Raw genomic sequence first — 24,558 nt, forward strand, 5'->3', positions numbered from 1 at the left:
CGAACGTATCTGTCATTCTATCACTCCGAACGTATCTATAATCTAGAGGTGGGGGGCCTGGTTTAGTAAAAATTTGTGTTCATTATATAGGGAATCACTAAAGCATGACTGAAGCCCCCCTCTTTAGGTCAGTCAGTGCCTCCCTCCCCCTTTATGAAAAGTTCTGGATTTGCCAATGATAATCTAATGTTACTATTTTAATGTTGAGTGTTGAGGATAGAAACTACCAAAAAAAAAGCCATAACAGGCGGTTATTTATAACCATAAAAATAAAACTTTCTTTTTCTTAATGGTTTTGAAAAGGGGGGGGGGGCTCATAAAAATAAAATCACCTAAATGAAGAACCAAATGTTTTATCTATATTGAGGGTATATGAAATCGTAACCTTTTGAAAACACAGACAACATAAGTTATTACAATTTTCGCAGATATCATAAACATGGTTCATACTCAAGTCTCATATAGCTACTCATAGAATATTCTCAGAGGATTTTTTTTTTCTTTCAATAAAACTAAATTGGTGATCCTCGTGGAAATTTCTGAAATTTATTTAATACTATTATGAGTGTATTATTTGCCTATTCTAACTCCCTGACACTGTAAAATTTTATGGAGAATCAACATGCTCAACTTCGGACAACTCTTTTTCTTCTCCCGAAAGTGAAAAAGAATAATCTAGACTTTTGTGCGAAACGAACAATACTATTACGGCACTGGCTACGGTTACATACAAATGTAACAATAATAAAAATATTATTGCTTCATCGAAGACTAATTGCCGGAATGCAAAGTTGGGTAAGGAACCGATTAATTACGAGAGTAACAATAATTATTGAGGCTACGGTTATATTGTGTTAGTCGGTTACATGATAAACATCAATGTACGCTAGATTTAATAATTAAATCTAAATCTTCTATAGTTGTGTTGTTTATAATTCTTTCATATGTACTAAATAGTACTTATAATATTATACACAAAATATTATACCATTATACACCGTTAACTTAAAAGTTTAACATCGAAATTATATTTTTTTTTAACATTAAAAACTGTTAAATTTGATATCAAATATATATTGAGAGTAGTTCTATTACGTGTTCGATGTTTAGAAATGTTCAATCCTTAGAGGGAAAAGATGCATCTGTCAGAGCATGTATCGGTGCCTTTTAAACTATAGTTCCTTACATCAGAAACATTTTTGTATTGTAAGTCTCTAATCTATATACATTTAGTTATCAAAGTTACCAGAGTAGAGTAGTGGTTTCTTACACCCTCCCCAATATCATACATGGGCATGACTCATTAACGGCAGATGTCTTTATTTGGGGTGTATAATATGATGGGGTTTATAGATTTAAGGAATATAATTACCACGTTATAAACACCTATTGGGGGTTATAATTTTCATGTCATCAAAGTCCGTTGGTTCAAAATACATTTACCTGTGTTTTCTTCTTCTATTAATAGATGTAATCATAAAAATGATTACTATATATAGAAATCAGTCTTTCGTGTTATTTTTTTATCTATGCAATTGATGTAAAATGTCAAACGTTCTTTCAAAAGAAATTAAGAGGGTGAGTAAAGTATCAATGAAAAAAAAAAGTTTTCCCCTTCAATATTTTTTTACATTGTTTTGTCTTTATTATTTTTTCTTTTCTAAACTGTGAATTGTAAAATATTTTTTCGCCCCCAATTTAATTATAATAAACATTTTGAAAAATATTTCCCCCCCCCCCCCGTGTTTTTTTTGTTTTGTTTTTATTTTATTTCTTTAGCCGTGGATAATAAAATATCATATGTTGAATATTGTTTTTATTTCGCCCCCAATTTATTATTGTGAAAAAACTATCTCGCCCCCAAATTTATTTTTGTTTAAATCTAATTCTTTGTAGGTTTGCTTTCTATCGGATGAAAAAATTAAAGAAATCCACCCCATGATAGTTTGGTCGTTTGCAAACCGTGAGGCACGAAAGGGGCATTGGATGACATACGCCATTGATGCCGATCGATTCAGGCGACGTATTTTTACAATGGAGAAGATATGTACCCCAATTTTATCCCAAGACCACAGACAAAGGGTGTATAAAAACTTACGATCTTCAGATATTATAACCCCCAATTCGTAGATTTTCACCCCCCTAGCACTTGTTCTCTCAGATCATTATAAATACACGTCTGGAATTGTTCAGGGTATCAGAATAAGAAATACAATCCAATCGTCAACATGCAGGAAGAGCACAGACAGTCCTTAAAGAGAAATTACGTGCAATTGGTAAAAGAAACACCAACAGATCTTGTTGTTGATCATTTGTACCAGAATGGGATCCTGACAGATGAGATGAGGGAAGAAATTTTACAGAATTCAAACTCTTATTCGAAAACTAGACAACTCATTACAACACTTCAGAGAAGGGGCCCAAGGGCATTTGAATGTTTTTGTACAGCACTGACTGATGAAGGCAAGTCAAGTTTAGTACATCTTTTGAAAGAGTCAAAGATTAAATCAGAAGTATCAAAAGATAGAGCCATGTTACCTATAGGAGGAGATATATTTGTCGTCGTCAATGAATGGCGTGACAAGGTGTTGATTCACATCCGTAAATACGAAAAGAATTCAGCAGACGTGTATGTTCCTACAAAAAAGGGGATCGCACTGGATTTGAACCAATGGCAGCTATTAGAAATGTATGTTAACGAAATCGAAGAGGCTATAAGTCAGATGATTGATGACGTTACAGGGGTTCCTGAAATGACTTTTCATCTTGGTAGAGGTGTGTACGTTTCTGTTAACAAAACGTACCCAACAGTTGATGTCAGACAACGCTGGAAGATACCTGAAACCAATCAGATAGTTTCAACAAAGAAGGGCATTTCTCTCACATATGACAAGTGGGAAGCGTTGAAAGGGACATTTCCTGACGTCAGAGAGACTGTTCCTGAAATAGAAACTACGACCCCTTGTATTTTATCAGAAGACCATCAAAACCAAGAAGGGATGCTCATGTGTTCAAACTGTAACCCATTTGCCGAACCTTTATGAAGGACGAGGTATAAAAGCGTTAAACCTGTCTGAGTGATCCATTGCGTCTCCTGTTGGTTCAGAACACAACATGAATTCAAGAGAAATATCGTTCGAGTCTGTAGAACGAAACGAACCTTTAATGCTTAATATGGGGCGTAAAATGCCTTCTCAGTTAAGTTTGGCGTCCAACATTTCCTCCATGTATGAAAAATATGCAATGCATTTAGACGTGATTAAATGGACTGGTGTCGTTGTACTTGTTGCTCTGATGTCATCAAGTTTAGCTGTAACCAGTGAAATGTCCCGGAGAGTATCCAATAACCAGACAGACTGTAAAAGGATTTCGATAGATCATACGAACAGAAATATGATGATGATAAACAATAGGACATGTAGATATTTTGAACAGTTTGATCTCCCGGGAAACTATAAAGTCACTGTATGTTCAATCAGAAAACAAGTCTGGGTGGATGTTAAACATTTTAAAAAGTGCGGTATACAGTTCAACCCTAAACAATGGAAATATTGGCAGAGATTGAAACCAAATATAAACAGTGCTATGAAAAGAGCTGGTGAAGAACTAAGACAAAAGACATGATAAATTTGATTGATTATGATTATTTATGTATTTTTTTATATTATAATAAATAAATTTTGGAAAAAAAGATCAAATGTTTTGTATTTATTGAAACTGTTACGAAAGCTTTGTTTCATTCGGTATAAAAGACAACTGCAGTCACAAAAAAAACGGAAATCTGCAACCGGAAATTACGAAAAAAACAAAATCGTTATAAATAACAGGTTCACATAAAGTGCATTATTCGATATGAGTTCGTTAAACTACGAGGACTATTTGCAAAAAATATGGCATGACCCTAAACATGCTGCTGCCTTTACGGGTTCTGACAAATTATATAACATAGTGAAACAAGAAGGAAAAATTAAAATAGGAAGGCACAAAATAAAGCAATGGCTACAAGACCAGGACACCTATAGTCTATCACGAAATAATGTACACAAATTTAAAAAAAGTCGATATGTTGTGGATACAATAGATAGTCTCTGGGAAATGGACTTAGCCCAACTAGATAAATTCCAAACCTTCAACTCGGGAAACAAATTCTTATTATTTGTTATTGATTGTTTTTCAAAGTTTCTATGGATACAACCAATTGTGGATAAAACCCACACCAGTGTACTAAATGCCTTGAAAACAATTATGAGTGGAAAAAGGAAGCCTACCTCCATTCGATCAGACTTAGGAAAAGAATTTAAAAACCAATACGTACGGAAGTATCTTTCGAGCCAGGGGGTAAACACGTATTATTCTCTTAACGATACGAAATGTGCAATTGTCGAGAGAAGCATTCGAACTGTTAAGTCGATTTTATTCAGGTATTTCAGACACAACCAAACGTATAAATACGTAAATGTCCTTCAAGATATGGTCAAGGGGTATAACGCAAGACCGCATCGTACACTTGGTGGTTTCTCACCGGTTGATGTGACTAAACGCAATGCAGATGAAGTTCGTTTAAGTGCGTATCTTGCCCGAAATCCTAAGAAAAGGGAAAAGAAAGTTATTAAAAAAACAGAGATCAAAAGAAGGAAAAAAAGCTTTAGGTATAAAATAAATGATCTTGTCCGACTTACATTCAAAAGTCATCCATTTCAACGTGGATATCTACAGAAATGGACAGAGGAGATATTCAAGATTTCTCGTCGGTATTTTCGACAAAATCTTAGTCTGTATAAGGTCGTTGACCTTCAAAATGACGAAATAGAAGGGACCTTCCAAGATAGTGAAGTTCAGAAAGTACGGAAGGATGGCGATACCATATGGAAAATAGAAAAGGTTGTTAAAAGACGACAAAAAAATGGCGTTAAACAGGTATTGGTCCGTTGGCTTGGCTACCCTAAAAAGTTCGACTCATGGGTTCCCGCTTTGGACATCCAGAAGTAAATAAATAACACGACTTCATTTAACACAACGTCATTTTCGTTCAAGATGAGTATACGTATGGTTCTCAAGTCGTCCGATGGTTCCGATTTGTTTGAAAAGAACATGGCTCACGACTTCACTGTACAATTGGATAGGCAAATAAATCTTGAAGCATACTGGGTAGTGGCATTGACAGAAATCGATCTCACTTATAAAAGCTCGTCAAAATATATAGACGATGTTTACGTCTATTCAAACATTTGTGAAGAGAGTTTTGTCGGATCTTCTGAGAAACCAATCCTTCGAAAAATTTACATCAGTAAAGACGCAACGGAGGCACATGTTATTAACAAGAAAAAACACTACAGGTCACATATCATCTTTAACACTCCTTATTATGTTCCTGTACGTTTGGGACAATTGAACCAAGTTCACATCTATTTAAAAGACGACAAGGGACAACCGTGTTCAGTTGTCAATTTGGACGCCTGTGTAACACTTCACTTAAAGAAGTATTCCTTTCTGTAGAGATGTCTAAATCTCCTTACATCAGTGATGCATTGGTATGGCAAGATACCATAAATCAAGCCAAACATTTAAAAAAACAACACAATAATCAATTAGGAAAGGGTTTTCCTAGACGTTACAGCAGACATCGATATGTCATTCTGAAGAAAAACTTACCTAAAATTGAAACCAAGGTGGAGCAAATAGCCCCAACAGTGGCAATCGAAGAACGTGCTGCTTCAGAACTGAAACAACAGAAGAACGACAAAGACCCTCACGTCCTACAGGAAAAAAAGGCTAAATCTGACGGTATAAAAAGCAGGAAATCAAAACCAAAAAACAGTAAAGTTGGAAAGCTCAAAGAGGCAACAGGTAAAAAACAGAAAGCTAAAAACAGTGCACCGAGCAAGAAAAAACGGGCTACAAGGAATAAACCTCGGAAAATAGATTTCGAAACTGAACCTTCCATTTTTAATAGAGGAGCAGCAAAGAAATGGCGTATTTAAACGACGAAAATAAAGACATTAGCATTCCGATGGAGTTGGATTTGTTTGAAGAACCAAAAAATCAAGTAGCTATTGATCGGATATTTTTTTCGGAAACTAGGCCAATGTCAAACTTTACTTCGCCAGATGTATCTACAGTAGATTTTTTCGTTTCTGGACAAGGTCCCGAATACATGGATTTAAGACGGAGTAGATTATATGTTCGTGCAAAACTTGTCAAGGCCGATGGAACGGCACTTGACGATACCGATACGTCGAGTATTGTAAATTTGCCTCTTCAAGCTATGTGGACACAAATGGATGTGTATATGAACAATAAACTAGTGTCTTTAAATACGTCAAACTACCCATGGAAAGCCTATATTAACACTATTCTTACCAGTGGGACCGATGAACAGAAATCACAACTTCAGTCACAATTGTTCATGAAAGATTCCGGTGATTTAGCGAATACGGATGGAAAAAACGGAGCTAACACTGGATTGATTCTTCGTCGAGATTTTATCAAGAACAGTAGAGAATTTGAAATGGAGGGACCGCTGTTTGAAGACATATTTTCACTGGATCGCCATTTAATACAAGGCGTCGATTTGTATATAAAACTTTACCGTAGTAGCGACCAGTTTTTTGTCATTTCGGGTGAAGACGCCCCCGCCTACAAGTTACAGTTGTTAGATTGTGTTTATAAGGCATGCAAAATTAAAGTCGATCCTGGCATTATTGTTAACCATATGAAACAGATAGAAACCAAACCAGTCCGTTACTATTTTCAAAGGACAGAAGTGAAACGAAACACTATCAATAAAGACTCAAGGGAGTTTATTTGGGACAATATGTTCAACATCCGCCCAAGTACTCTGGTCTTAGGGTTGATCTCACAAGAAAGCGGAAATGGAACGTACGATACTAACCCTTTCTGTTTCAACCATTACAATGCAACTGATGTAGGACTGTACGTTAACGGAGAGAGCGTTCCAGCGAGACCGTTAAAACTTGACTTTGGGGATAATAGACAGTATGCAACGGCATACGCTAATCTATTTGAGGTCTGTGAAAAAATGAATAGAGACGCAGGACTCACCATTACTAGAGAAGACTATGGAAAAGGGTACACCTTGTATGCTTTTCCATTGGACCCGAAAGGACTTGGAGATGACTATATAAACTTGGTGAAGCATGGGAACGTGAGAGCTGAAATAAAATTCAAGACGGGACTACCCTCTGCTGTCACGTGCATAGCGTTTGGAGTATTCGATTCATTTCTAGAGATAGACCATTCCCGAAACGTTCGCTATATACAGTCATGAATGGGAACGAACTAGAATGTGCTATCCGATCCAATTCGTGTATACAAATGCAGGTGAAAGGAGTATTTGCAAGGAACAATTTACCAACAGGAAAAATACATTACCCCAGTGCCTACATCGCCAACAACCATACGAGTGATCTGCCAGGGGAACATTGGATGGCAATTGTGTTAGAAAGTAAATCACATGGGGTGTTTTTCGACAGTTTTGGAAAACCACCGGAATTCTATGGAGAAGAATTAAAACATTTTCTGAACTGTTACGTGAAACAATACGAGTGTTTTAATGTACAAGTGCAACCAAAGTCGTCTTCTCATTGTGGATTGTTTGTGTTAACTTTTCTCATGTTGAATCTATGTTTTAAATATTCATTAAATAGTATTGTCAATATTTTCGATTCAAACGTTTATGCTAACGACCATTTTGTATTTAATTTTGTCAACACTTATTATAGTTTGTGTCAATAAAATATATCATGCGTCCATCGTGTTAAATTATCTGTCCTGTGTCAAATGCTCTCATACCTTATCCGGACGTCAAGATGACAACTTCTCGCGATATTTTACCTTTTCAAAGTCCTTGCACTTTCATGATATCGGGAGCGACTCAAAGTGGAAAGACTACATTTGTAATGAAATTACTAAGGCAAGCATCTGTCATGTTTAATACCCCACCGGTTCAAATAGTTTACTGTTATACGGAGTTTCAACCCATTTTTGACCAAGCTCAACAAACTATACCCAATTTGTTACTGTACGAGGGCTTCCCCACAAGAAGTGACATTATAGAATGGACCAACCCGGACAAGCACACAGTCCTTGTACTGGATGACATGATGAGATTGATCAGTAAGAGTGACGAGGCTTTACACCTGTCAACCGCGCTATCACATCACAGGAACTGTTCGGTAATTTTCATAACCCAAAATCTGTTTGAAAAAGGAACACATTTCAGATCGATAAGTTTGAATACCCATATTTTTGTACTTATGGCCAATAACAGAGATAAAAAACAACTTCTCGCCTTTGCAAGTCAGGCATTTCCCGGTGAGACGAAATATTTCAAAGAGGCCTATGATAAAGCCATCAGTTATGTTTCAGTTGGGGGATATCTGGTATGCGACTTATCCCCTTATACGGATAAAAAGTACCGCTTGCGTACTTCGATATTTCCAACTGATGACGTCACCATTGTATATGCCCCAAAGAAATAAAACCGGAGACAAGCACACCTACACCACCAGTTCACAAGAAAGATGCCGTCAAGGATCACCTCATACAGTACGTTTCTGAAATTCGTATATGATGCTAACCCTAGACAACAGAAAGTGTTAATTCAGGCAGCTTCGAATGATCAAATCGATATCATATCGGAAATAGCATTAAATATATACAGAGGAAGCTTACCGGTGAACCCCTCTCATATAAGAAAGCTTAGATCTTACATCCTTCACATTCGTTCCTTGTCATCCCGATCGATCACATACACACGGAAAAGGAATATTTTAGTGAGACATCCTACTCTGACTTGCCTTTTGATTAAACCGGTTTTGTCACTTCTAAACGAACAGTAATGGCACAAGAGCTCATACTCGTGTCTAGGGAAAGATACGAACGTCTCATGAATCAACCAGAAACTCACCATCAAACAGACTTGGGTGAAAAGGACAGATTGAAAAACGACCACGACGAAAAACCCATAGCTAACTTTATGCCAATGATAGATCGTTCTTTACCCCAAAAAGTAAAGAAACGCGCGAACGATCTTTACAGATTCGTTTTAGCTCAAGACAACAACCTGTTGAATCATAATGAACAAGGCGAATTATTAGTAAACGGGAAAACAATGACTGGCTCGCACATTGTAGATCTTATTCACCACGTCGTGTCAACACTCCATAGAAAAAAAACAATTGGAAGTACGGAGTTTCAAGCCATTTTGAGGAAACTGAATGTACCAAAGAGATTATTTGCAGAACGGAGGAAAAAACCTTTAACACAGACGGGAGGCTTATTCGTACAGGGGAAGGGAAGGAGAGACGTCATTCCTGGCATATCACATAAAAAAGAACAGATTCGTTGGATAAAATACTAACTTTATTTTTTACAACATATACGATATTTTTTATTCAATAAAATCATCGTGTAATAGTCTTTTTCTTTCTTTTTATATATACCCATAAGGGACGGTATCGTAATTGTCAAGAATAACACGTTTGTCATACGCGAATTTATACTTCTTCTTTTCTTTTCTGCTGAATATTTTTCTCTGGTGAGGTAGTCGACTTATTTTAGTTGGATTAGTTAACGTTTTGCACATGTCCCTGTCCAATATGATCATCTCCCTGACAGCATTAAAGTTAACAATGTTAGAATTTGTAAAATTAAGTGTAAAACCTTTGACTTTACACGTTTCAGTCTTGAGTGTCCGATACGCATAATTTTTCGGTCCACCGGACACAAATTCTACTATATGCCCCTCGTCTGCCGGTATTTCGGAAGTGAGTTCCCCCAAATAATTTCCTAACGACGGTTAAGGTTTTCCCTTCTGGCTTACGTAGATACAGCTATCAGTGTCTGTGTAAAGCACCCTATCATCCAACATGTCTAAAACTTCATACAGTTTTAATCTAGCCCACATCGTTGTGAAAATAGCGATGAAGATGTTGGTCTTTGCATCCACAGGAGGGAACTTAGAGTTTTGTGTCCATTCTAGTTGTATTGTGTCGTTTGAAACAATGTGGAAATTTTCGACTACTTTAGTAGGGTCTGATATGATCTGAAAGAATTTGTCAGCTTCTGCTTCGTGAAAAAATTGGTGTTTTTTCATGAACAGGCGTTGTCCAAATTTCCCCCAGAAACTGTTGAGACACAGTTTGGCAAGACTACGTAAACCTGGATTTACCTTGATGCTGTCGTAATCTAAGTCTATGCCTTCTTTTTCTTTATACAATCGAATGTATTCTCGTTTGTCTTCCTCTGTCTGACAGTGTGGGGGGAAACCACTGGCTTCCTGTTTTATTTTAAGGAACAGCTGGACGTAGTCTGTGAACAATCCTCCGGAATTAGTGTTTTTATCGTACTGTGTATCATCCGGAAAATGCCACACTTCGTACAGTTTTAACACTCGGTACCCTTTTTCTTTCGCTACCATTACTTCAGGTGTAGCATAAGTACCTGTAATACTTCGTTCCTGTTCAGTATGCGTGCATTTACCTTGATATTGTGTATCAGCACATGTTCTACATAGTGGGAAAGTGAGCTTTCCGTGACATCGGTAAGGTAAAACGGCGTGATAAAGGTGTCTGGGTGGTAAAATTTTCACCTTGCATAATCCAAAATATGAACCCAACTCTTCAAAATCTTTAGTAATGATCTCTGGGTGATGCAATGGATAGCGACAGTATTTGTTTGTCCATGGGTATAAAGATGTGAAATCTACGTATTTAATTTTGTCTTCATTTTCAACTTTGTGGTACAGTTTTGTCGTGTCTGTTCGCCCGCCCTGTAAATGAAAAAAAAAAGATAATAATAATTAAAATGAAGAAAGAAAATAAAAATGGTGACAAAAAGACAAACAATAGAGCAATCAAGATAAATGATTTTTTTTCTTATATATTTTTTTTAAATAAGGATGGTATACTTACAAAAAAGGCAAGACGAGGATCAAGACGTTCTTCGATATCCAGATTACCCGCAAATAGTTTCAGTCCCTCGTTTGATTTCAATTGACTAGCGAAATCGTGCTCCCATATCCTGCGATATCTATAGCCAAGTTCTCGTATGGTCTTCTCCCTTTTTTTGGTCACCACATACAGTTCTTCCATCGATTGTTTCGTTAATGATGTTTTCGTTCCGCTTCTTTCACACGGAAAACATTTTTTACAGCCATGCCAAAGACACTGAAACAGAAGATTAAACAGTAAATGACAGTTCACCTTTTGGTAAGAAAAAACGCGTTATTAAGTGACGCCCCCATGATAACGTTTCCCTCAATACGCGTGTCTATGTTATCCGTTAAAACGCGTATCAATAATCTGTGCTCTCACGGCGGCGGTGGCGGGCGCGCGGGCGGGCGGGCGGGCGGGCGGGCGGGCAGGCGGCCTCCCCCCTTCCCCCCTCCGTAACAAAGGAAAAACTTACCCCTAAAAATTCAAAGACTTCGTTGGTTTCTTGACAGTACCCATCGACATGAAACTTTGTTCCAGGAATTTTAAACTCCCCTCGATTCAAGGCATGTTGAATAGACATCTTTTCTTCTTTCATCATCCATTCGAGCCATACTATCGAGCTTTTGCTATGATTGTATCTTTTGGTGTATCCCTCTGATGGTACGTGGGCCAGCGGACTTTTGACGAATTTTCGCTGACCAAATTTACTCTGTGGATTTTCGGAGAGAAATGTTTCGGAAGACTTCCAAGTGTCATGATCTAAAACGTCGAATCCTTTCTCTGTAAATGTCATGGGTATCTGGTCGATATCGTCAGTGTCTTGCCTCAATACTTCCACGTCATATTGTTCTTTTAAAAAATTAGTCTTGTAAACACCCATGCACACACTTGCAATGGTCACATAATCTAAAACATCAACCCCTTGTCCGTGTGTGTTTTTCGTTTTCCCCGTTCCTGTCACCTCCAACATCAAATCACGAAATCTTAACACTCCTTCCCTCAAGATCGTCGTATCACTGCAACAGTATTCTTTCATTTCTTTAGCAAAGTCAAATACTTCGTTTGTTTTCGTTTTGTACCACGACAAAAAATCACTCCTGTCATCTTTACTCATGTAGTCGCAACCGTAATATGTACTGTCCGGGTATGGGCCAATGTAATTTTGGTTTTCCATTGTATTGAAAAAATGAGGAAAGTAGCCTTTTTTCAATTCCTTTAGTCCAAACGCTTTCGGAATTTTCGATAACTTCATGGGTAAAAAGTTCAACGAATCCAAAACTCGGATGTTTAAACCCCGATTTATCGCCATGTACATGATTTTGGATCCATTGAAGATAACGTCTGGGCGAATAGAATTCTTTATCAACCAGTCAATCAGAAAATAATTATCGTAACCAGATCCATTGTGAGACAACACAACTGCGTTTGTGTACTGCTCCGTAAAAACCCGTCTACAGAATGCATCAGTGGCGTGTTCACCGCGAAATATTTTTTCCCTAAAACCACATGTTTTGAAACATGGTTCTTTCTTAAATTCTTTCTTGTCCTTTTTATCACACATCGAGCAGCGAACACCACAAAAGTTACATTTTGGTTCATTAGATATCTGTTTGTCTTTACAGTGGTCACATGCTGTTTGCATACAGATGAAATTCACTTTATGTTCTTTTGAACCACACCAAGATTTGCCGCAGTTTTGACAAAGTGTACACTGATTGCACGCTTCCTCTTTGTCTTTACAATTTTGGCATCTCGAAGTGGATGGTAGATTCCCGTTTTCACATTGTAGGAGTGTGTCTTGTGTCGTTTCACAATCGAAGAATATCATTTGTCTGTCCGTTCTCTCGGTATTGATTGCCCTCTGGTAGCATAAATGTTCTTCGGGTTTATAATCATGGCAACACCCACATTTCCATTCTCCGCATTGGTGAAGTTCGGGTGGGCGTTCCTCTCGGACTAGTACTTTTCTACAAGTTTTACACTCGTATTTTTTACCACATTCCGTGTAAGAAATTCCTTTCTTTGTTATCTTTTCCTCTATGTGCCTTTGAAAACAAGCGATGGATCTACACGTTCTATTGCAAGCCCGACAAGACAAACTGTTCCCTGTCAGAACACAATCCAAACTGCAGCATACGGTACAATGCGTTTGGCAAGAATGTTGATCTTTGACACTGTACGGTTTAAGACAGTCTGTACAGAAGTAGCTACAAGAAAAGAAGCCCGATATACTCAATATGGCTGCAAAGTGTCCACAATCGTTCTCTTCAATAAGGTAGAGAAATACCTTTTTTCTGTCCGTTTCTCCTTCACCAACACGAATGAATTTGTTACCTAGTTTTGATGAAATGACTAAAATTTGCAAGTCCACCACCTTTTCAAAGCGTTCTATGTCATTAATGCTACATTGTTTTTCCGTACTGACATCGGCTAATACACAGAGACGTTTCGCAAAATTAATACATTCCTTTCTCCCCTTATCAATGACATGATTGTAGAACCATTTCGGGGTGGTTCTGTGTTTCAGAACTTTATCTACCATACACTCTGTGTCGTCTGACGTCAGTGTTCGCCATTCACTAGGGGATACAACGCGACAGGTTTTCAGGAAGCAAAGCGATATTGCCATAGGCATGCACATTGTGTCACTAGGCCTACTGACAATAGAACGTTTACGTTGTAAACTGTTATCGTCACCCGTCAATTTTGTAATATAAACTCGACCACCACCGGACGGAATATCTATTCGCCCTACCGTAACAGAAAAACTATCGTCTACAGGTAGCTCTTCGTTGCTTTGCAAGACTTTGCTTATTTCATCCATCACCGTGGAGGCATCCATTGTATTAAGTTCTTGTAAAGGGACGACGATTGGGTCCGTTAAACCATTATGTTCGATGATAAGTCGGGCAAGACTGTTGTCTTGAGATCCTACACGGACTTGACCGAGAACATCGTCGAATACGTTGTGTAAATCGTCGACTATGTCCGTCAGTTTTTTATTCTGCAACTGATTAGAAAATTTAACTTCATATGTAATGTCTGTAGCCCCATTGTTGGCATAGATGCGTTCTCTTTTCTTGTGAAATGTGTGTGTTGTAGGGTTGTCGTCACCGGCACCATACTGGTCGGAGGGGAAACTTGCTTTTTTAGCTGGAGGTGGTGTGTAAACGTCAGATGAATCGGGAATGGAGAAGGTCCTTTTATTAGAGTTGATAGTCGGTTCTATATGATTTTTGTCAGGAGGAGTGTCATCAAATAAACTCAAGTCAAAATCTTGAATTGTCTCGTGATATAACATGTGAAACTCGTAGTTTTCTTGGTTACTTAACCATTCTCCACATGTCATGCATTTGAAATCCATTGGACTGGTTTGTCTTAAATGAGTTAAGCGGAGTTGAACATACGGATCGTTCTCCAAACCATAGGCTTGAACAAAAATCAGCAGTTGATCAGTGGACGTAAAACAGTTTATGATGTCTGTTAGAATCGGACCCCCTTCCATCTGAGAAGAGAAATGTGATACAAAATAAGTTAAAAAAAAATAATGATATAAAAGGGGGGGGGCAACTAGCTTCAGATTATAGTAGAGGGAATGTTTCTCAAATCCTGCTTATTTATCATTACTATACCAGATACATGTTGCAGTGATGATATATTCGATCAAGTAAGATGTATAACAACAAAAAGGTGGCAATTGAAGTTCATATATACACATATATATTTAGAGGAGATAAGACAAACCACTAGTTCATATTTACATTTTTATTTTTCTTCAATTTCAACATAGATTTTATAACACTAATAATATTATCTTTCCTACTCTCTTTTATCTCTCAAAACACACACACACACACACACAGATAGTGTAAACGTCTAACAACCCTCACAGATGAAACCGTGCTTAAAGCAATCTATATACATTAAATTTACAAAAGTCAAACGTATAACTGGCTATTAAACTTTAAAATTGTAACACTATCAAAAATAAATTTACAAGTCGTAAAAATCCCGTTAACATTTGATTTGAATTAATTTATTGAGTATTAGACGAGAAAATGGGGTATTGTATTTCACTCATTGTTGTTGACCTTAAAGTAGTTTTTTTTAAATAACTGTAAAAGTGTTTACATGTTACGGTTGACAAAACGGTATATAGGATTCACACTAAAAATGTAGCCTTATACGAACAGATATTGAAACTGAAAAAAAAATCATAAAAATAAATGATATAAAAACAATATAACTAATACTACATGAAGAAATAAAAACAATAGGTATCAGTTCACACACGGACATTGGGTGTTGAGACGCATCTCAACATCCTACTGTTCGTTGATTCTGACGGATATCGTAACATCTGAAAGTTATCACTGACAGGTGTGTCTACTGGTGTTTCCGGATGCCTTCTTGATGTTCTTGGACGCATCCGGCGTTTGCAATACCATATCAGTAAGGTAAGTACAACCCCGCCCAAGCAGCTCAATAGTTTGTCTGAAATAAAATATAAAAATCATTAGTGAAGAGATTTCAACTTTTGTCACACAAACACACACACACACACACACAGGTTCATGCTATAACTGTTGAGACCATGTAGTAATATCTAAATTGTTTTCTGTTTCTGTTTTTTTTCAAACAATTGACAATTCCAAATATTAAAACTTTCCAATATTTTATTTTAATTTTTTTCATACCTAGCACATCCATAAAAGTTGTTGTTGCTGCTAGGGGAGGGCATTCGTTCTCCTTCACCGGCACTACAACCCTATTACCCCTTGTAGGTAAAATGGGATGGAGGTTCTGGGGTTCTAATGCCTTTCCTTCTTCTTCTTTTTCTTCTTCCTCGTCCGTCCTCACTGAAAAACAATGTGGAAGTCAAAATTAAAAAGAACGATATCAAGTTTATTATTATATCTGTTGTCAGCTGGTGTATGTACACAGCATTCACGTAACGAAGTCATGTTTGTAAGAATATTTTTTTTATTTTTTTTTTAAACAAACAAAAAAATGGAACATTTTTCATATTTCGAATGAAATGTGTTAAAAAGGGTTTCACTTGATAATATTTATTTGGGTTCACCATCTAAAAGGCATATTTTAATTTACACAATTTATTTTTATTCGAACAAACTCCTCCCTAATCCTAGTTTCATTTTGATATAATAGTTTATAGCTTCGTGTATAATGTCTGACACATTATATTGCATAGAACGATAGTGCTATATTAACCGGCAGTCTCTGTTACCAATCATTTAACACTGATAATCCTCTTTTATTGCTTTGCGACATTAAATTACTCCTATTAATAAAAAGAGTGTATGAATACTATGGTTTTGGGAAAACAAAGAAATTGACCCCACGTTGACATTATTTTTTTTTCATTTATCATATTCTCTCCCCCATCAATAGTACCCCCTCCCCCTTTTTATTTCTCTTTTACGATTGTGTTTTATATAGAGTAGATAATATGGTAAATTAATTTGCATATAACTGTGCCTTTTAGTGATACCTTTTTTTAAACAAATATTAAAGTGTCTTTCGAAATAAAACATTTTTATAATAAAGTCTTTGAGTTTCTTTACAGAGTATTCCACCCTTCCCTAATCCGATTCTCTCTTATTGGTTGAAGTTTACATAACTTACCTTCACAATTACGGAGTTGTACGTCTCCTGCCACTTCAATCGTCGTCCCCTTTCCACATTCCACTCTTTTAATGTAGGGAGGAATTTTCACGCACATTCCGGGAAAATTACACTTTAAAAAAGTTGACGATAGTTTTGTGCACCGTGTATGAGACAGGGTGCACAAACTCTCAGTATTTAAAACTATAATTCCAATAAAGACAGTAAAAAAGAAAAAAACGCGTGCAGTCTCCATTACGGTAACTTGATCTGATATGACTAGCGCGGGGTCATCACCTCTAAGAGTTTGAGAAAAAAAGTTCGAACATAACCACCCCCTCTTGGGATAAAACAAAAGTGGGATGGGGAGGGGGGAAGTGAGAGAGGGGTATTCTGATATTATGATTTTTTCACGACCCTTTTCGGGTCATGATTTTTTTGTTTTTGTTTGGGTGGGTGTGTATACTATGCGCATCATGTCTTTGTAGCATTATTTTTTTTGACGATTACAGGGGTATGCTGTAATTATCCCCCCATCTAGTCTCGTAACAACGAGAACATTAAAGTAAATATAACCAGTAACCATTGAAATTCCAGTGGCTCTTTTAAATTTTTTGAAAAAAACTACCCTATCTGACATGACTGTTCTTTCACAAGGATTTTGCATAGTCAGATGGAGTAATTCTAAAACCCCTTTCTCGTCAAAAAATTTACTCTTAGTCGTGTATACGTGGGTATACACGTGCCTTTCTAAAACATGCTTTGTCAAATGCATAGTGTACACGAAATGAATTTCATCTTTTTCAATTTTGATAGACCTAGTTCGAAATATATGATTATTCATAGTTTTTTGGCGTTACTTTTTGTTACAAAATAAATTTAAACAATCATTGGTTCTTCTTACTGTGAATGTTGGCCACTCAAATTTTTTACATTGATAAGGTGGTGAACATTTTATATAAAAACGAAGATGGCGCAATTTCTTTGGACATCTGCCTCTCTCTTTTAAAACAAAGTCAAGTAAATTATTAATTTTGATTACTTGTTCGTTTGGGAAATAAAGACAACATTAATTTTTTTAGATGACCAGTTCGGGACAGGTGTATATACCGATACATTTCACAATAGTATGCAAGTACAATACAGAGTTGGGGTCACGGATAGTTCGGTCAACAATATTTAGAACAAAAGGAAATATTGATACCGTAAAGATTTTTTACAAAAGGAACACATCTGCTTTTTTTTATTGTCATCGTTTAAGTTACCTGTTTTCTAAAAATAATCATATTAAGTCATTTCTTTCTTCTTCAAATCATATAAAAACATTCGTACTTGTATAGCAACACACACACTCTCCAAAATCGAGAAAATGGCAGAAGAATTTCTTGAAAAGCGCGATCATGATGAATTTGAAAAACTCCTAAGAGAAATAAGTGACGGCTGCGATCTTTTCGAAAAAAGGTACTTATCCCTCCCCCTCCCCTCCCCATTAAGGATTATGACTCAAACATTTAATTCGTACCAAATATAAGATATGGAATGATGTGCAAATGAGACAACTTTCCCCCTCATCCAAAACCAAATCTCGTCAAAGTTAATATAAATAACACATTTCACTTTCTGCAAAATGCATACATTCTTTTCTAAATAAGGGCTATTTTACAATTCTGATGAATTCCTTCCTTCTCTTTAGCATGACACCTCCAGTTTGCAATCTTGGTGAAGAAATTGAAGATACCAGGCATTTTAAATTTCCAACTCTACCGAGTCCCGAATACCGTGAGAATGACCCATGGCTACCGTTTAGTACACAGACTGTAAGCTTAACTCCAAGTGTGTAAGTCTCAAAATTAATTATTTACTAGTCAAAATTTTGTTTTATTAACGTGAACATTTTGTTAATGAAAAGATATTTAATTCTCTCTTTAAAGATTATTAGGAAAACGTGTTATTTCATAATACAGTTTATATATTTTTTGTGTTATAGAATGGTTTCCGAGGGCCCGATTTCGATGGAGACACAATGTCAGTCACCAGATTGGGGTGACACCCATACATTTCCACTTTTTAACTTCTCTGGAAAGACAGTCGGAAAAGGATGCAGGTACGTGTATCATATTTAACACTTTAAGTCTATTTTAATTGTTAATGGATCATTCATTATATGACATGTAATTTGAGTAATCCCTCTTTGTACAGAATATTTAAATGGATTAAATTCCAAAACTGTGGGATTATCGTCAAAATAACACAACAGACATATTATAAATATAGACACACAGGTACATATATATGTATCAACACGCGTATACATGTATATTATTCAAATAACCCCTTTTTTATACATGTTTTTTCCTAATATCACATATTTTTTTTCCAGCTCCGTCCCCTACGATAAAATAGTTAAACTTGAAAAACGAATGCGATGTAAAACTAAGAAGACAAATGAAGGTACAACTTTATTGGAGGAATTAAAAAAAATACAGGGGAAGATAGAAGATAATTTAAAGGAGGCCAGCCGCTTAACAGACCAAATAGAAAAAGCAGTGATCGGGAAAAAAGTTACATTCTCAAACTTAAGGACAATGTAAAAAAAACCTGATTGTGTGACTGTGTGTGTGTGCCCAGGATTCTATCAGTATATGGACATACATTGTAATTATGCTATATCTATGGAACTCTTTTAAACAATTATGTAGATTTACTGTAATCAGCAGATTAAATATATTTTTGTCATGTTGTGGTTAATAAAACATATAAATTTTTTCAAAATATTTGAGTTGATTCTTACCACAAATTTCACGTTGAATATTTGAACACAAATAGAGAAATTCTTGTATTAACTGTTAGTCTCTCTAGTCTTTCAAGCTCACATATTTTTGTATTACGTCTTTTAGATTGGATTGAGCTTTTATACCGACCCTCTTCGATAGAAACCCCCCTCAACATCTGTCATCTATATTATGATACTTTTAAAAATTGGCGGAATATTCCACAAACATTATAAACCCCACACCCTCAAAGAAGCACGAAAGCTATAACACCCCAACACTTGACATTTATAAATTGATGACATATCTATTTAGTTGGGGTTCAAATATTATACACCCCAAATAAAGACATCTGCCGTTAATGAGTCATGCCCATGTATGATATTGGGGAGGGTGTAAGAAACCACTACTCTACTTACCAGGATTATATAATTTAGTACGCGTCGCATTTCGTCTACATATAGACTCATCAGTGACGCTCACGTCAAAATATTTATAAAGCCAAACAAGTATAAATACACGTTAATGAGATAGTAAACCATCAACACAAATAATAATACGACGCTTGTAATCTTGAACTCTGAACGCGATCTCGGTCAAACAATGATAAAACTTTTGAGGTGTGTCGTACAAGTGAGAGATTTAGCGCTATAAAACCAGGTTCAATTCACCATTTTCTACATTTGAAAATGCCTGTACCAAGTCAGGAATATGACAGTTGTTGTCAATTCGTTTGATGTGTTTTATCATTTAATTTTGCCACTGATTTGATTAAGGAATTTCTGTTTTAAGTTTTCCTCGGAGTTCAGTATTTTTGAGATTTTACTTTTTAGATACACTCTGAGGACGATACCCCGAATATACATGTATATCTAGACCTGTTACCTTCTGTTGTTGTCTGTGCGGTGGTTGGTTTGTTGTCAGTTGACACATAGTCATTCCCTTATTTCCAATCTCAATTTTATGTATATCTAGTTAACACCGAGATGATAATTTTCAATGGAGAATGAAAATTTTCAATATTTAGGAAGGGGGTCATTCGCTGATTTGATCATATATGTTATAGAAAAGCAGGATAAATGCAGGGTATACAATTTCATATAACGAATGATGGACACTGAACAACTGTAGTGTCATATTCCTCAGAGTAACGAAATATACCAAAGGGGCATACAAACTCCTAAGTCACAATAAACTGACAATGCCATGTCAACAAAATGAAAAAGACAAACAGACAAAAAACAGCATCTGAAACACAACATAGAATAAAATTGAGAATTGGGAAATGGGGAATGTGCCAAAGAGATAACAATCCCACAAACGAGCAGACAACAGCCGAAAGCCACCAATGGGTCCTCAATACATCATGCTTCAGCTGGGCCCTTAACAAAAATCTTTATTAGTTCAGTGATAATAGACATCATACTAAACTCCGAAATATATAAAAGAAACTAAAATTCAAAAGCATACAAGACTAACAAAGGTCAGAGGCTAATGACTTAGAACAGGCGCAAGAATGCGGAGGGGTTTAACATGGTTTTTTTATATCTCAACTCTCCCCCTATACCTCTAGCCTGAGACTACTAAAACACATTTGTTATAGAAGTCTCAGCTCTAGCCAAGTTAGAAAAACAAACACACAACAATGCGCACAGTAAAACTCGGGTTTCAAGAAGTCCGAGTCCGATATTAGAATAATTAGGTATTCTAATATGAGTCCATATGACGTGCTTCTTTCGCTTTATGAATAAACACGTGCTCTATAATTAATAAAATGTGTTCGCACATGCGTATATTGACTTCTGCAGAATAATATTTCATTAACTTAAGGTGGTACCTAACACTACAGGGAGATAACTCTGTAATATCAGCTAAACGTTTTAATGACGTTGTGTTGTAAGAGAATAAAAAGCTTTTCAATGATCAAAATTAGTGTTTCCCAAACTGCTATATAACCAGTGTAATTTTTCTGATAAAATGCTTGGTTCAAATTTTTTGAAATTTTTATATTTTTGTCAGATGGTCAAAGTAAATATTTATTCAAAATTTTATGAATATTAAACGAGCCAAACTAATTTTAGTCAAGGTGTTGGGTACCACCTTAAAACACTTCCAAACTCTTAAATGATGCACATGTTGTTACAATTATAATGACTGCAATGTGTTGCAAATGGAAATTTACATATAAATTTGACCTAGATACGACAGCTGTTCATGCTGGCTGTTCAAACTCCTCCCTCTGAAAAATCACAATGCCAGTCGTTCGCTTTTTTGCAAACAAAAAAGGGAGGTTCGTTGAAGAGCTTACACAAACGCTGTACACTTAAATACATCGGATATAGATATAACCTTAATTGTCATAATCAAAATCGAAATAATTGATGCAAGCAATACTTTATTGTAGATTTAACAAGGTTAGGCATTATATTCGTGTTATTTTAGCCATCACTATCGCTAGGGAAAAAATAATCACAAATATGATGCCTACTCATGTTAAAACTACAATAAAGTATAGCTTACATTTCTTAAACAAAAGAAACTATTAAACAAAATGACAATGGTACATAAATTAACAAAGCACTACTAGAATTAATAACAAAAATCTCCAGTTTTTTTTTTTATCTTAGATTTTTTTATCATTGAAGTCTGTTTAGTTTCTCGAGATCCCTGTCTTACTTGTCTTTTGCTCCAAACACAGAATAGAGTACACAAAATTCTTAATTTAAGGGAAATAACTCCAGAAAGAGTAACAGTCTACTTATTTATATCAGCAGAATTTGACTTGTTAGTAGGTCTTGTCTTGCATATGGTAGTTTATTTCTATAATGTATATATTAGTTTTAATATAAAAGACAAAAACGCCAAAAACAATTATATATAAATCGTCATCAAAGGGCAATTTCTCTAATAAAGAGTCAACTAACACAAGACTTATTTGTAGAACTTGTCCTTCTGATAATTTTTATTCAAAAGTTTCTCTGTATCAATTATATTTTTCAAAATAAGATGCAAAAATCGAAGAAGTGGTAAAATTTGTCATTTTAGGGCAATAACTCCCACAAGAAATCGTCTGACTGTTTTGAGTTAAGTAGAATTGGTATAGCTTAGCAAATTCTGAACAATTTTACTCTTTTCAGATTTCCTCTATTTATAACGGTTATCAGAATAATAGATTCAACTTGAATTTTACCCCATATGTCCTTTTCTAAGCCACATCGGTTATCTTTGTTGACAGGCGACTCATTTTTTAAAACAAATACACTAATGATGATTGTGTCCAAGTTTAAGTCAATTTTGCCCATAAGATTCAGAGGCGAAGATTTGTGTAAATGTTAACGACGGATGACGGACGACGAACGCCAAGTAATTAGAAAAGCCTAAAAAAAATATACCGTGAGTGAAAGGCCTTAATTTTTTGTAAAACTTAAGCGCAACATTATTTAGATTGTAATGCCACCTCTAGCACAACTGGTCTCAAAGCTCTGAGAGACAAAACCACTGTCTATTGTTACGACTCTGTTTAAGTTAAAAGATCTGATATTTCATACATAAATATCAGCCATATTTTTGCCTATAATGGTTCAATTTTTACAAATTCCTAAGATTACTTGGATGGACAATTGTCTCATTGGCACTCATACCACATGTCTTTCTTTTTCTTCTACCGAATACGGGAGTAGATGCCACATGTGACCTCCCCCCCCCCCCCCCCCCCCCCCCCCCCACATGTCTTTCTTCTTTTTCCGAATACGAGAGTAGACTCCACATGTCTTCATATATCTTTGTCGATACAGCATTATAGATTGTGACTGTTTATAGAAGTAATTTCTACTGCATGTTTTATATGATTTAATTGCAACAAATGGTGCTGACTATTTTCATTTTTAATTCTTTGTAAAAATTCCAATTTTCACGTTGACTGATACTTTTTATCGCCCCGCAACGAAATTGTTGGTACCATATAGTTCGTCCGAAATTGCATAATTCCGAAATTCCGTAATTCCGTCATTCTGCAAGTTATTCCACAACAAACCATTATATGGTGGGTTTTTTCTAAACACCTTCAGATATATGTGAGTTAACCATGTATGTATGTACTCTAGATTTCGCCAATTAAGACACGCCCCTTGATTGACTGCAAGGGTACAGCGGATCAATTTACACTCCCTATGGATTAATGGAGATGAGTCCTTTACAATATTATCCCACCACCAGAACAATCCCCACCCAACACCACCCAAGGGAGCGTGTAGGACACCGGGACGTCAGTTATTATGGTGGAGGAAGCCGAAGTACCCGGAGAGATTAGTTACATTTTTAAAGAAATATGCCATTTTTTCGGCTATATTTATATAAATGCAACAGTAGTATACCGCTATTCAAACCGCGTAAATCTATGTACAAAAACAAAATTGGGGTAACAAACTAAAACTGAGGGAAACGCATTAAATATAAGAGGAGAACAACGACACAACATTTATATGTAACAAACCCAGAAACGGACTAAGCATTATACAAAATCCGATGAGAATAACAAATATTACATCAAAACCAAATACATGAATCGAATTTGGGGTAGAAAAGTACCGTGACACATCTGATAGGACCTTATAGTAATGTAAATTCACACTCAAATATAAGAGAAAACAAACGACACAACGGAAACACAACGTTAAAATGTTACACACACAGAAACAAACTATGATATAACAATGGCCATTTCCCTGACTTGGTACAGGACATTTTTAAAGATAAAATTGGTCGGTTGAACCTGGTTTTGTGGCATGCCAAATATTAAGATATTTTAATGACAGAGCCGGCCAAAGTAGATGCTGTCGAAAAAAATCACCGTAGACCCTTAATTGGAACACCGTGGGCAAAATAACTTTATTTGTATTAGATGGAATTGTTTGAATTTGAATCAGTTAAATAAAAAAAATCACCCATCATATGCTAGCATTTATGGTTATTTATATATTAGTTCGATTAGATTCTAAAAAAAAAATTAGTATTTTGATGGTATGCTTTTGATCATTGTATGAATCGTGAGTAAATAGCGAGTTCACGTCCTTTTTTGTATAATAAATGTTAAGTATGATAGTTTTTGTTACTGTCAAGTGTCCATTTGCCGATTCATTAATTATTTCGTTTTGTCCGATATTCTTAAAGATTTTACTGACCTTGACCCGTTAGTCATATGATTA

The 24,558-nt window shown here is 35.9% G+C and overlaps 4 protein-coding genes across 4 annotated transcripts; 3 read left to right on the top strand and 1 right to left on the bottom strand.

Annotated features, from left to right (window-relative positions):
- Positions 1–2,196: 2,196 nt before the first annotated feature.
- On the top strand, positions 2,197–3,068 carry LOC134681208 (uncharacterized). Its single transcript, XM_063540712.1, has one exon. It carries the CDS (start codon positions 2,229–2,231, stop codon positions 3,042–3,044), a length of 816 nt encoding a protein of 271 aa, XP_063396782.1. The 5' UTR covers positions 2,197–2,228; the 3' UTR covers positions 3,045–3,068.
- Positions 3,069–3,455: 387 nt separating this feature from the next.
- On the bottom strand, positions 3,456–11,344 carry LOC134681207 (uncharacterized). Its single transcript, XM_063540711.1, has 2 exons — positions 10,935–11,344; positions 3,456–10,792 (listed from the first exon to the last, which is right to left on the bottom strand). The coding sequence occupies exons 1-2, from the start codon at positions 11,112–11,114 to the stop codon at positions 9,821–9,823; spliced, it is 1,152 nt and encodes a 383-aa protein (XP_063396781.1). The 5' UTR covers positions 11,115–11,344; the 3' UTR covers positions 3,456–9,820.
- Positions 6,011–7,288, top strand: LOC134727818 (uncharacterized protein F54H12.2-like). The gene has a single exon (XM_063592210.1). It carries the CDS (start codon positions 6,011–6,013, stop codon positions 7,286–7,288), a length of 1,278 nt encoding a protein of 425 aa, XP_063448280.1.
- A 3,983-nt stretch (positions 11,345–15,327) lies between the features above and the next one.
- Positions 15,328–19,345, top strand: LOC134681209 (uncharacterized). The gene is made up of 4 exons (XM_063540713.1): positions 15,328–15,415; positions 18,277–18,420; positions 18,571–18,687; positions 18,964–19,345. The coding sequence occupies exons 1-4, from the start codon at positions 15,372–15,374 to the stop codon at positions 19,172–19,174; spliced, it is 516 nt and encodes a 171-aa protein (XP_063396783.1). The 5' UTR covers positions 15,328–15,371; the 3' UTR covers positions 19,175–19,345.
- The last annotated feature ends 5,213 nt before the right edge of the window (positions 19,346–24,558 follow it).

Source organism: Mytilus trossulus, chromosome 8 (assembly GCF_036588685.1).
Source record: "Mytilus trossulus isolate FHL-02 chromosome 8, PNRI_Mtr1.1.1.hap1, whole genome shotgun sequence".
NCBI lineage: Eukaryota > Metazoa > Mollusca > Bivalvia > Mytilida > Mytilidae > Mytilus > Mytilus trossulus.